The sequence below is a fragment of the Cyprinus carpio genome, chromosome A9 (genome assembly GCF_018340385.1).
Source record: "Cyprinus carpio isolate SPL01 chromosome A9, ASM1834038v1, whole genome shotgun sequence".
Taxonomy (NCBI): domain Eukaryota; kingdom Metazoa; phylum Chordata; class Actinopteri; order Cypriniformes; family Cyprinidae; genus Cyprinus; species Cyprinus carpio.
This window is the reverse complement of record NC_056580.1, coordinates 23,028,068-23,042,904: the sequence shown is the minus strand read 5'-3', so window position 1 is coordinate 23,042,904 and position 14,837 is coordinate 23,028,068. Positions and strand designations below refer to the sequence as shown.

At 35.8% G+C, this 14,837-nt stretch overlaps 1 protein-coding gene across 1 annotated transcript in view; it reads right to left on the bottom strand.

The window, feature by feature from the left end:
* The window catches only part of LOC109095785 (striated muscle preferentially expressed protein kinase-like), a 77,331-nt gene that overhangs the window by 38,194 nt on the left and 24,300 nt on the right, over positions 1–14,837 (bottom strand). Inside the window, exons 2-4 of the mRNA XM_042764456.1 lie at positions 7,753–7,854; positions 3,752–4,058; positions 992–1,065 (exon numbers count right to left, since the gene is read on the bottom strand). Coding sequence (XP_042620390.1) covers positions 992–1,065; positions 3,752–4,058; positions 7,753–7,854 — 483 coding nt within the window. The remainder of the gene's footprint in view (positions 1–991; positions 1,066–3,751; positions 4,059–7,752; positions 7,855–14,837) is intronic.

The window sequence follows — 14,837 nt, the reverse complement described above, 5'->3', positions numbered from 1 at the left end:
ACTCCATACTGAGGTTCTAGTTGAGGGCATTTGTAGTGTATAGTTATAGGACCAAAACATAACCTCAAGCCCAGGGACCCCCAACCCCCTAAGTCCTGCCCTGATGATTATATCGGATCTGTGCATCAGGTCTTAAAGGGACAACAGCCAATAAATACCTGCTGCTGTCATTAATGCTAAATCAAACAACAAAACACAGCTTTGACAAAGATTAATCTATATTTAATTTATACAGTGAACACTATGCAGTGTTATTTTACACTTAATTACTACATTTCTGTACCTGAATACTACCGACTTTTTACATTTTGTTTGTAACATTGTTCTGTTGTATTCACCTATGCTTTTAATTTGTGTATTTGTTCTTATTTTTCTGGCTGTTCACCTGTCTTTAATCAGCTTTCTAAGTTAGCCTAGGAGTTTTGCTGTATCAAAGAAGTATTCAGCTTTAAGTAATAAACAGAAAGCAAAGTTACATTGAAGTTCTTTTTTTCTTGCTTATCCGGAAAACGATCCAAGGCTCATAAATGGTAATATGATTCGAACCGTGAGTTTTGTGATCTGTTGAACCACTAGTCAAGACCACATTTTAGTTACACTATGTCTACAAGGCTAAGAAATCTGAATTCTATCTGAAAACAAATTGTAATTTATTTGTCTTATAGTTTACAACTGAATGCTGTAAAATAATGTAATATTAGCACATGGCAGATTAAACTGTGCCTACTAGCCTATACCTTCCAAAATCACTGGGCTAGACCACCACACAACACTGGATATCTATAGGAATAAGTCAAGTGTCACTTGCCAATGCTAGGAAGGAAGAGTAAAACAAGGATTAGTGCAGGCACATAACTATTAAATGTTGAGTCATCAAGAGTACTGCTAAAAGGGGTCTAATTCAAAATGGCTGTGCACTAGAAAATGTCTGAAGAGCAGTAAAACATAAACATCTTTCTTGTTTACACAGCACAGACCAAACTACACTAACCTTGCAGAGCTGATACAGCTTCCTTCCCAACTGGGAGTTTGACAAACTTATTCTTGTATTCAACATCCAGTGCACTATAATGAGTGAAAATCTCCCATGCAGCATCAAAATCATGCATAAACAAAGCACAAATCTGCTTAAAACAGAGGGATGATCCTTAGAAATGTGTGATGATAGTAAAGTATAACAATAAGCATCTGGCAACAGTGGTTCTAGACAGTTTGCTATTTATTCAAGATAAATAAATTCCAAATTGATCTTCACATAAATATACAGTCTTGTACTTTTTGGTTTTACTTGAGTGAATAATACTCAACACATTACAGTGTTTTAGATTGCACTTTATTTGAGATCATTACCATTGAAACACTGATATTTAACTTTGTACAGAGCATCTTAATCTGTGTGAGTAACACACATCTTTGAGTTCTTACGAGATCTATGCCCTTCTATCCTTGGCATCATGTGCATGCATGCAAGGATTCATGCTGTGCAGTTCACCAAAAACAGCATGCACAAAAAACCAGGGGGAAACCGAAGGGGTCGATGATACCTAACACAAAAATGTGATGCAAGCATGTTTTTAATGCAAACTTTTGGTCAGCTTCAATTTTGCATCAACCGCTGTGCAGGTAGAAAACTAAAAGAATTTGCATATGGACAATGGGGGTCAAAGGAAAGTATGAACTAAATGAAAATAAATCTAGATGAGGAATGAAAAAGGCAATAACGGTGCGTGAGGGAGGACCTATTCTTAACTAAATTCAGACTATAGTTGTCTCAGCCTTTAACCTCTGCGTTATTCATTTATGGTATGAAATACTGTTTTGTTTTTATATGTGACACTAGGTTTAACATATTATCAGCATATGTGTGACACTTTAATTTAACTTTTACTTTTATTGTGATGCATGGTAAAATGGTAATGTTTTAGTGACACAAACAGAATGCGCGTACAGCCAATGAAAGATGCATCACATTAAGCTTACTCAGCGAGTACTATTTTGGAGTTTAAATGCTTTGTCTTCAGATATAACAGTTTGGCCTACAGCAGCACTTCCAGAGATGATCTATTCTTAGACTCCTTCAGCAGCTTCCAAAAAATGTTGACCTGCACAAAAGGTGACTGTGCTCTCAGCATCTCAGTTTGTACATAATGTGACACAGATGTGACAGATTATAAGCTGACTGCTTTAAAGGCCAGGTCATTACCTGACAGAACCATGACTTGCTTTAAGGTTATCTTAGTGTTAGGCACAAACTGGAACAGCCTGTCATTACCAATAGATCTTGGTTCAACACATTCATGATAGAAATTAGCAGCAAATCAAAAGCAGAACCAAACAACGGGGATGGAAAACAGAAACTAATGGATAACAGCAGGCTTTAAAGTATGCAAAGCCTGGGATTGTTAAATGATAAACAGAGTGGGATGAAATTTGAAAATTTAGGTTATAATAGACTAAGAAAACTAAAATTTGAAGGAGAGTTTGAGTGACATTTGGTTTGTAAGAGTGAGACAGTCAACCCTGGCTCAAACATGGATGAAGAAGAGTGCTACGGAGGGATGAATGACAGAAGATACAATCAATCGCCTACTTTTCTTTTCTATGCATATACATCACAGCCAGCACAATATCTATGCTTATCTATGCTTATACATCATAGCCAGCACCCAAAATTAACACTCATCAAATGTCAAATGTGAGTAAAAACTGGCTTTTGTTCAATCATTAACAACACAACACAGTTTGTCAAACTGTAAGAATGATAGTCTGATGTAAGAGGCAAAAGCGATTCAAATCCAAGACAGACAACCGACTACATACAGCAAGAAAACACCTGTCACGAGTCACACATCTTCTAACAACTTTTACAATCAGAAGTTTATCTAGGAGGACTAAGCTATTTTTTTTTTGCATCCAGAACATGATATAATCCTTGCATTAAGCCCCCGAAATGAATATACCACAATAAAATTCTGATTTGTTTTGATGTTTCTGTGACATATACAGCGAGACTGGCTCATCTGAAGTAACAAATCATCTGTGCTTTTTATCACTAATATGCGATGAAAAACATTTTGCAATAAAAATAATGCAAAATACAGTTTTACAGCAATGAATCTGGAATATTTTAAGAAATATTTAAGGTGAGTTTTAGACATTTATCATGTCACCGCCACCGCAACGACTTGAGCATGAAATCAAATCAATTAGACTGACATAACGTAAAAGTTCTATCTATGATAATGTGAAACTAATATGAGCATCAACTGAAGTTGTTCAGTGTCATTTCGATTCTGCTCTCCAAAAATGAAATAATACATGTATAAAAACAACGTGTTTTCATGCGCTGCCACTTGCGAATTAGTCACGTATAACTGTAAGGCTTTTGGCAGCTCACACAGATCTACACTCTGTGGGCTGAGCTGAACCTCATCCAAACGCAGAGAGCCCACTCAGTGTATCTTCTGTCATTCCTGCGGTGATGTAAGCTGCTTCGTGGCGCCACCATAACACACGGCTCAAATACAGAGAGAGACAGGGGAGGAATTACAGCCTGGGTCTTGTTCTCAGCCCCCTCCCATCCATAGCACTTACAGGGCCATGTCAGAGCAAGGGTCTCTTGTGACTCTGTGACGGGGGCTGTGATTGTTTATCTATTGATGAGGGATCTTTATATATATCTGTGTTTTGGTCTGCTTATTGTGGGCTGTGGCTGATTGCGGTTTATTTTAACGTGGGAAGGTTTACTTACAGGGGTACAGAAAAAGTCCTTCCTCTATAAAGACTGAACGTGCTACCATAGTAATCGCTAGCTAAAGACACACTTTCCTCTGACCCCCAAACCGGTCGGGATAGATTGGCGCGTGATGCTCGAATCAGAGGCTCGACCCCTAGGTGCCTGATCTGGGTGCCCATCGGCTCCCGGCTGTTGGCTTGCCTGGCTGACTGCGGCCCTGGAGCTCTTGATCCCAGGGCTAGAGCTTCCTTCTCCAACACTGTGGTCTCACCGGCAGCCCAGCGATCGCTTGCATCTGGGGCGACATCCATCATTCTCTCACCTGCGAGAGAGCGAAATGGAAACAAATAGAGCAAATTAAATTTCAGGCAGGATACTCGACGTCCTAGCGTTCACAAGTTATGGGCAAATTCATCCGCATGATCAAAAAACCGCTAACAACAGAAATGACTTTTTTCTTTCAATTACACTTTTCACATTAGCTTTTCTTTCAACTGCATAAAAACCACTTAAAAAATCTTAAAATATTTATTAAACCAGTCGTGTCATGATGAATAAAATGCTCCTTGATCTTTAGAAATAATATAGTTCATTATACAAGAAAAACACACTATAACTTTAAGAACTTAAAACTTGCTTCACAATTAAAAAAGACCATTTATGGAAAATAAGCTGCAAAAATGACTCATTTTAAAGTTTTCCAATTTCTGATGCCAAAAAAATGGAACTGTTTAAATCTATTTTAGATTTGAGAGTCATAGCTCATGTGTGACTGCTCTTTCTCTTTTCACATGCAAAGAGGACATTTACATAAAAGTCTGCCTGTTTAACTACAGTATAATGAAAAGCTAAATTATCACCATTTTGGATACCTACATTCTAATTGAACCACATACAGACAGATAATATTGGGAAAGATTAATGAATAAAATCATTTTAAAAGGTAAATTTATGATGGTTACTAACATAATAGGATCTCAAAACAATCAATGTTATGACCCCTTTAAATTTATAGTGAAGGGGGGAAAAAGAAAAAAGAAAAGACAAAAGAAACTGACATATAATACCTTTAAATCCTTACAAGAATGAAATAATGTTTGTTATGCCTACAAGTGGATAATGTAAGTGGATTACATGAGCATGCATTCAGAGGTGTGAAGAATAAAGCCCAGGTGATGCCATTCAGCTGCAAGCTGCGCTGAAGCAAAGTCACGGCTGATGCCTTCAGAGCCAGTGTGATTCACAGTGACTGAATGGATTAGACTGCAGTCAGGAAGCATCCATCAAAATCAATGACAATGCGCCTCTGCCCACCCCTCTACACCCACCATAACAGATCAAATCAATCACTTATGCCACTACTGAAATCATACGCTCCACCAAATCCAGACACATTTATTCCTCCGGTACCTCTTTGTTGGTGAAATTGTTGACTTTGTAGAACATACAATTGTATGTTATGTGCTGTGAAGACATCATTCATAACAGCGCTAATGACAAACAAGCAATTTAGAGTGCAATTCAATCTTTGTTGCTTGTGGTGCACTTCTCTAAAATCTATCTTTGTTGAAAGCTGTGTTATACACAAGATAAATTCATTTCAATGTTAGACACTGAGATCAAAACGGATATTTATATACAGGCCATGCTGTTCTCACACTTCTCATTTCTAGGCTGAAATCGCACATCAAATAAATATCACTCTATTCCTCTCTTCTATTTTTTTTAGTCCTCTCTCGTGGTGATGAAAGAAATGGAAATACTGTTCACCAAATCTGTAAGTGTCTCAAATAAACTCCCAACCATTTCCTCCAGGGGATAATGGGAAGGCTTTTGTCATAATACATACTGACAAGTGAGAGCTCAATCGCCAAGATTCTGCAAAGGGACTACATAGAATCAATAGAATAGGCCTCAGATTTGTATCTTTGTAAACACATCCATGCTTTTCTTCTGTTTAAAGGCAATCTATATTCATTAATATTAAGTTGTTGTTGTTGTTGTTTTTGGTTAAAATAAATAAATCACACATGCACAAACCAACCACGTCCAGCCTTCAACCGAGAATAGTTATGTATAACACCTTAAATTAGATGATATACATGCAACGTCATCTCATTATTATTCATAGGTTTTCATACTGAAAGTGTGGTTCAAGCACACGTTTCCATGCATTTTGAAAGACACTAAATAAAAAAATTAAAAATTTAAAAACAAAAAATGCATGTATGCACTTAATGGATATGAACAAGATCACTTTAGTAAAATTTATGTGAATAAAATTCAAAAACATTTCATAAAGCCTGCCTGTTTAATTATAATGGTCAAAAGGAGTGTGGAGAATGGTCATGAATAAAATTATGGTAAATTATGACCATTTTGATATTATAAACATTATAAATTGACCTAACGTCAATAGATAAAGAGAAATAGAGAAAGAAAAGAAAAAAGAAAAAATGGATACCTGCGCATATTTAAACATATTTCATTTTATTGTTAATATGTAAGCTTCTGTTTGCTGTTACCTTTTTATTATTACCCCTCTGAGTGTAAACACATCCAAGATAAGCAGAATGTGTGATTTAAGTCACTTTAGCATCAACTAATGCAAGTTTTGCATTAACATTTTCTTAAACAGAATAACCAATATCAAAGCATTTTTTGCATTTAACATGAAAGATGAAAAATGTCATTATTTACTCATCCTCATGTCATTCCAAACCCATATGCTGTATGCAATTACTTACACTGAGAGTTAATTGTGACAAAGCATGTTAAGCTCCAAAAGAACCAAAAAATAAACAAATAAAAAAGCCCCAAAGGAAGTATAAAAATAATCCATTTGACTCATGCATTAGATTCCAAGTCTTTGTAAGCCATACGATAGCTTTGTGTGAGGATCAGACTGAAATGTAGCTCCTTATTCACTGAAAAGGTCATGTTCACTGGCTCGTCATGTTTACAGGTGAGAAACGATGTTCTGTTTGGTCAACGTACCATTTTTAAAGCTTCAGTGGAGGGGAAGATTATCAATGAAGGGGGAACACATCAGAAAACAAACTTTCTTTCTGTTCCTCACATAAACTATCACAGCAGACTTGGAATATAGCAAATAATTTGTATGGGCTACTTATTTTTGAAAGTTTTTTTTTTTTAAATGCTGTTTTTTTTTTAAGCTGTATGGCAATGAACTGCCATTGTATGAAAAAAGATTGTCCTTTTTGTGTGAAAATAACAGCCTATGGGTTTGTAATGACATATGCTCACCCAGCCCTCCTTCCAGGACCCATACACCTCCAGAGTGAGGAAAAGGGCAAGAAAACTAAATCATGAAACCCACACAACCCAGGACATAATGTTTTTGTACTTCGGTACAGACCACTGAGCACCAGAACATTCAGGAATAAGAAGTTCCCATATCCATCTATAACTGTTAAGAATCACTACTGTACGGTCCATTACTTTTTCTAATATTATATCGAACATTATGCAATAAAAAAAGAACATTACCTAATATATATTGACACTGTTGAAACACACTGCACACTCATGTTAATGTTTCTGTTTACTCGATCTAGATGTTCATTCTTGCAATGTATCTTGCATTTAATATACGTAAGTGCTCAGAGTTCCTGTAAACCAAAAAAAAAAAAAAAAAAGAAAAAAAAACTCCTTGTGTGTGTGAGCACACTTGGCCAATTAAGTTTTTTTCTGATTCTGTTTGACAGCTAACAAATAAACTACCATAAAAAAACTAACGATCAGTAATTTATAATGCTTTTTCAAAGGTTTAGGATCAGTAATTTATAATGCTTTTTTAAAAAAATCTGCTCGCCAAGGCTGCATTTACTTGATCAAAAACACAGTAAAAACAGTAATAAAAATGATTACAATGTCTTAATATATTTTAGTTTAATATATATATATATATTAACAAGCTCTGCAAATAAACATTTTAAGACATACGACTGAAAAAAAGTTCACATAGTAGTTCATTATGAAAGCATCATGCCTACCTGCAGGCACTCGTTGGGCCTCATCCTGAAAACCTCTGGCTCCTTCTTTAGCTTCCAGGGGTATTTGTGGCTCAGCGGCTTCGTCTTCTGTAGTCTCAGAGTCTAACACAAAGAAATAAGACATTATGTTAGAAACTACCACCTGTAATGATGACGGATATCAAACTCAGAAGATTATTTGAGTAAACTATTTTTGCTGTCTTGAGGAAAAGTGTATCACGAGCAAAAAAAGCAAGATTTGGGTTGACACAGTGATAAGTGAAATGAATAAATAGAAATGGGGTTTGAAATGGGAGCTTGGTGTGGAAAGAGAGGACGAACCACTGCAATTAGCCTAAAGATGAAAATAAACATTACCATAACTTTGCTTCCGACAGGAGCGGAAAACTTCGCTTCCATAGTGGCAGAGGAGAGAAGCAGACAAGACATCACCGTTACTATAGAGACGAATCCCATCCCAGAAAACAGATAACACAGCAACAAACTGCTGAATGGACACATTTGAACAGTTTACTGGTCCTGGTTGAGACACCACTGCCATATGCTTTTGCTTTGTTTTCTGCGTTTAGAATAATTTCTGAACTTCCATTGGGCAAACAATGGTAAAAACTGGTAATGATGGTCAAACAGGCCAATCAAAATGCAAAATGACTTACTTAAAGGCTTAGTTAGTTAAAGAAAGTCTCCGCACATTAAATGAAATTTTAAATCCCCTTTTTCAATTATGTAGGATCTTTTTTCATTTGGCCATCAAACCCTGTGGGCTCCATCCTGCCAGTATAAATTTGTATAAGGAGCAGCAAATTCCCGACTACTGCTAATCAAATATTTCTCATCACAGACAAGATAAGGATTTTGAGCTTTTAAATGCATATTTTTCAGTCATTTATGAATAATATATTAAGCCAGTTAATTTTGATGAAATTATCATCCTTTTTAAATGAGATCAAGGCTAATTTAGTTACCCAGATGGTGCTGCAGTATATAATTTACTGTTTATTTCTAACTATTCATGATTATCAGAAACAACATTTTAATCCATGAGGTTCATATATAACAAAAAAAGGACTAATATGAATTCCCATGAAAGAAAATGTTGTAATTCATCCTGATCTTCAGTGGAGAATGTAATAAAGAGAGTAATCCACATGAATTCTGCCTGTCTTATTAATTATTTAAGGCATAGTTTCAATTTAACAAGCTTTTATAGGGAGCCACATCTAAAATCTCATCATATCAGTGCAAAAGTGCTTCAATGCTAAGCACTGCTAAGCTTTTTGCATTATTGATGCTGAGATTACAGTGCCTTTGTACATAAAGTGAATTGATTCATTGTTAGGCTCTTCTTTATCAGAGCGAGCAGACAGACAATTCCAGAAAATCTGTCTAGCGTGACTTCTCAAATCCAAGCACACAGACACAACACTGACACTGACTGACATCTTCAATAATAATCAAAAACATAATGATTTATTACAAATCACAATAAGAACATGAAATTCAACAACACTAACAATTCAAAAGAAGATGCACAGTCAGTACTTAAAACTGAGGATGCGTTACATATAGCTGCTGCATTGAGGAGCTGTATTTCAGAGTGTGCAGATTGATATAATGCAGACTAAATTGTTTTATTATTATCAGACATGAATATTAATGATATCCCCATTAGCAGTCATTTATAATAAATGCTTCTCAGAGGTAATGGGAGCAGTGCAGCAGCGGAGGTACTTTATGCACAATTTAGGGCACACAGTTTAGATCATGAACACTTCCTCTGATGTTGGCCCTCTAGGTATCTCTGATGAGGTTATCGAGGGCCTTGATTCAGAGATTGATTACAATAACATATTCAAAGGGATATTAGATGACTTTTTCGGCTTGCCTCAGAGAATCAAGTGATAGAAATCCTAAATCTTAATGATTTATCATCAATATCCAGATGCTACAGAGGCTTAGACTTTGTTTTGGCACACATTTGTGTGATACTTCACAGTAAGAAACACATTTTGGAAGTTGGCAAGTTGCATGTGTTACTGCTGAAGATAATTAAAGACGAGCACTGTTTTCTGTCTTGTGTTGGCTGTTTACATATTTCATACTGAAACAAGAAGTCTGGGCGAGATATCAAGGAGCTAACTAAACAGAAAATATAAACAACTTTAACTCAGCAAAAGTTATTCAAAATTCATGTTGGTGTTATATCTTTCACTTGGATGTTATAAGTTGCAAATACAGCTGGATAAAACTAAAAAAATTCAGGCTGCAAAGCAACAAAATGTGATTATTTTAAAGGGGGGTGATTCTTTTCTATACCCACTGCAAATGACAAAAAGTACTAATTACTGAAGTACAAGTTACTAAAACTTAAATAAAAATAAAGCTAAATAGAAACATACGTTTAAATCAAATCACAAAATTCAATGAATTCACATGAAAACTGAAAATAGAAAAATAAAAGCTAATTCAAAATATGAATAATATTCTAAAACAACTAAATATTAAACACTGGTTAAAATTCTTCACATTCATTGAAGTCCTCCATGTCATTCCAATTAAATTTCCAAATAAACTTCAATTCACTCATTCTCATGACTTCAATTCTTAAATTTTCATTGTTCTCATGACTGCTAGCAGATGGATACTGCAAGATTAGATGCATTCTCTTTCAAACTGTAAAAGGAAAAATCAATGCATCCTCGATTTTAAACAAAGACTAGACATTTAATGACTGACAGACTGAAGAGTTATCATAAGATCTCTCTTGTAATAACCTGTTATCTATAAAGCCAAACACACCATGAGTGAACCGCCCAAAAGTTCGGTTAGAGTGTCCGGTTTTCTGGAAAGAAAAAGAGAGAAGAGGTATGTTAGTGGTTGCACAGAGTTTTCAAAATGTATGATTATCACTTCAAATGAGCAAAACAAACAAGCATTTCAAACAGTAGAAGACTGACAAGAGCGCTTTTGAAATGAGAACAAAGATGTAGCGATTGCTACCGCTTTTGCCACTTGTCGGTCTTCAAAAAAACATGTCCGTCTTTGCTCTGCTAACCTAGATTTTAAATCTTATGTAGGGTATTTGGTGAATGAGAGGCTAAAAAATTTAAAAGCTAGTTTGTTCTGCCAATCCCTGCGTTGGTGTACCCCCATGTCACCTTGGATTAAATGCATCTGCTAAATGACAAGTATGAAAGCTTCCAGTACAGCTTTAATGGGCTACAAAATGGTTGGTCTTATTATGTTAAAAGCTGTTATTCCCAGTTTAAGCAACATACTGTAAGGCATGCCATTTCTTTGTCCATTTCTAAACAGATTCATCTTGTTTAGGGGGAAATGTGATTCTCAGCTTCAAAGTATAGCTTCCTATCCACCTATGTTCAGTTTTCACAATGGATGAATGTAAACCAAAGCAACAGCGAGGATGTATCAGGCAACGGCTGTCTGTCACTCCCAATCCATTAGTTACAGGGTGAAATGAAATCCTAATGGCTGAGGCACCAATAATTTCAAACCCTTCTTCTGTGAATCTTCTCCCTAACCACATTAGCTAAGGACGTCGGTCAGCCGTTTCAGAGAATTGTGCCTGGAGGTTTGCAGGGCTGTTGAAGGGGAAAGGCAAATAAAAGTGGATGAACTTTTAGAGGAATTACAAGTCAGCCATTCAAATTAATTTGCTTAAGCTCATTTCTTTCTGCTTGTTGTAAAGAAAACATTTACAGGGCATTAAAACATCTAAATAAATCATAGGCGAAGAACGATTTATGTGCATGTAATGCCGGTTAATTTGTAATAGCCTCTATGTTTGGCATCTTAATGGATGAAAAGGCCAGTTCAACTTCACCACAAAAGTGCCATGCATTAAGCAAAAGGTTTTTACTATTGCCTTGATTAGTCAAAACTAACACAGCCACCACAGAAATGCATTTTATGGTTAGTCCACACAAAGACGCCTATTGACAAAGCCTACACTTGAGTCGCTACAAGTACCATTAGCATTAATTTACATGTGTTTCTTGGCAGACACAGTTAAAGAAAGTGTACATTTATATAACATTAGTATATGCATTACATAAGTAATGATAATTTAACTACATTTACCATTTTCTGAAAATAAACTAAATCTAAAAAAAAGATTTTTTCCCATTCCCATTTAATGTCCACTGTGTAAATATTATGCATCCAATCACTCCGAAAATTACCAGTTCACCATAAAAGCCATATTTGTTTGAGTTGGCGTTCATGTTTTTAGCACAAATGATGCAAATTATAGGATTTATTTGCAACTGCTAACCCTATATGATCAATAATAATAGGGGTGCTTGCTTTTCAAACACCACTAGTAACAGCAAAGTCAATAAATGGACAAAACTATTGATTCCCCAATCTATACTTTAAATGGTAAAAGAACCGAGAGCAGACTCTGTGAGGTTGACATAATGTCTGAGCTTCGGTTCCCTGTCCCATGATAATTCTGGAAGCTGCTAGTAGCAGAGGGCCCTTCAAGCTTCAATTACATTTTCCAAACTGACACTTATCCAAAATGACCTGCCAAATGCACACTCGCTCCTTTGATTGTGAGCAGGCCACCGAGGGAGGATCTTCAGCCAGCCATCTGTGCTGTGAAGAGCTGAGCGACGCTCATCTTACTGGGTCAGGCAGAAGTAATCATGGACTCAAGCACTCATCATTTGACATTCAGTGACGTTGTATGACAACATCAAGAATGGCTACAAAAAGATGTAGGGCACCACAACTAATTATTTTTATGGTAGTCTAATCCAATTACAAAAATGAAATTAATTGAGTCCTCTTTGTCCATAACTATATGGTAACACAGATAAAATTAAATGGAATATCCATATCTCTAACAGGATTATAATATACAGTCTCATTGGTAAAACAAAATGAATATTGCTAATTAACTTGATAAATTAGTGTTTTCTTTAACATGATAGATTTAGAGCTAAATTTGCAAATTTTGTAAAGAAATTGTGATTGTACATGCAATGCTAGAGTTATGTTTTTTTTCAGTGCATATATGTGATTACTAAGATCTTCTGAAATATTTTAGTGGTTTAAGTGGTTGAAAGGGTTTTCTGGATGGCTGCTAGGGTGTTCTAGATATCCCATAACGATGCTGCCTTCTAAAATACCTTCTTTTGGCCAAAGTTGCATGTATCCTTCATAATGAAGCCTATGAATGCATTGCAAGATCAATTAAAACAATACGATAAGATGGTGGGTAAAGCAGAAGAAACATAACAAATAACACTTACATTTAATTCAGAACAGAATGATTTGAAAACAGTTAAATTATCCCAGAATGCATTACAATATATGGACCCCCGCACGTGGCATTCAGGAAAAAATAGTAGGCTAAATCGTGCACACGATTTACTAATTCGGAACGCAATAGAAATCGAGGGAACGCAATAGTAATCGTGTGCACGTTTTAGCACATTGAGGGAACGAATTAGTAAATCGTGCACACAATTTATTTATTTTTTTCTTGCATGTCATGTGCGGGGCTCCGTAACAATAAGCTCAATTAAAAAAAAAAAAAAAAAAAAAAAAAAAAAAAGGTGGTGGATAATGCCAATTGTATAAAAATATGATTTAATACTGAAAAATATTCATGATTAAATACTTAAATCCATTAAAATTGAACATTTTACCTATATTTGTGTGTGTATCATTAGCTTAGCACTTACGCCAAACTCTTTTGCCAAACTTTCTAGTAGGCAGCTCAATAGGTTTTAGAACAGAGATATAAAATGTTTTAAAAATATGATACATTCATTAGTTGGCACCAAAACAATATCAGCTACATGAAACAGAGCTTCTTTTGTGGTCTTTTTCTAGCCACTCTAATTCTTCAGACAAAAACTTCTGAGCACTGTTGGTCAGCACCTTGGAGAGCTCAAATTATTTTTCCTGTCAGCCCACACCACAGACATTAATACCGGATGAATCAAACAACTCTAGGCAACAGCTCTAGCCATTTTGATGCATCATTTTTACCTTCTTGGTCAGCAGGTAATTTATATGTTGCCAGGTTAAGCTCAGACTGAAGTCTGATGAATGCTGCCAGGCACTATTTAATCTGGGTTATGGTATCTGCCTTCTGCTCTAACTCCACTCTTTCAACTCAGAGCGAGTGGGCTATTTCAATCTCACCCGGTCTAACTTTTCATTACTCCTGCAAATGCTTCAAGTGAATCACTTCACACCTTAAGGAACACATCTCTCTCAGCTACCCATTGCGTTCCCTAATGCTTGTGAGTCAGCAGGGCAGGTTTAGAAAAAACAGTGGGAGCACGTTATTCATGGGCCCCTTTAGATATATGGTCATTGTATTGATATTACTCACACATTCTGGTTAAAGGTTTGTTCTAAACATTTAAAACTGTGTCACTACGCAATGCCATTAATGTTAACCAGAAGTTTTACATTGATGGTCAATTGGTAGCAATTTCTGCAAGGTACATGGTCAGTAAAATTGTATCTTTAGCTTCTCACTGGGGCAGAAGCATCAGTTGGACACATCTGCACCTTACCTTCTCCTAAAAAGTGCATTAAGTATTTAAGGCACCCTTTGGGAGTAGACCAGGAAAAAAGTATAGGTTTGAGGTTACTATCCCAAAACCCCAATTTTTGCACAATTTTTCTTAAAATGTATGTTTTATGCTGTGCAGTGCATTAGGAGAGAGCTCTCAAACAGAGAATTTCCGATTGACTGTACCTTGTCAGGCAGCATTTTCACTTTCGAGTGGAATTTAAGACTCAAATTTTAAAATTAAAGAACGTTCAGGAAAATAACCATCGGCAACTAGTCTTCTTTCTCAGTTGTTCGTATACTAAATGTGATTGCTCTTGTCTTCCTTGCATAAATTGAATAATTATAGTCACCTTTACACTTCACAATGACCGTTACTGCATTTGAAACCAAATGCAACTGCCTTGCTGCCTCTCTGACTAGTCAGTTAATTTACAGACAGCATTTTTGTATAAAGTAACCTTTTTAAGGAAACATATTTTCAATTCATAATGCCATGTTTAATGGTCTAGAACAAATTCAAATG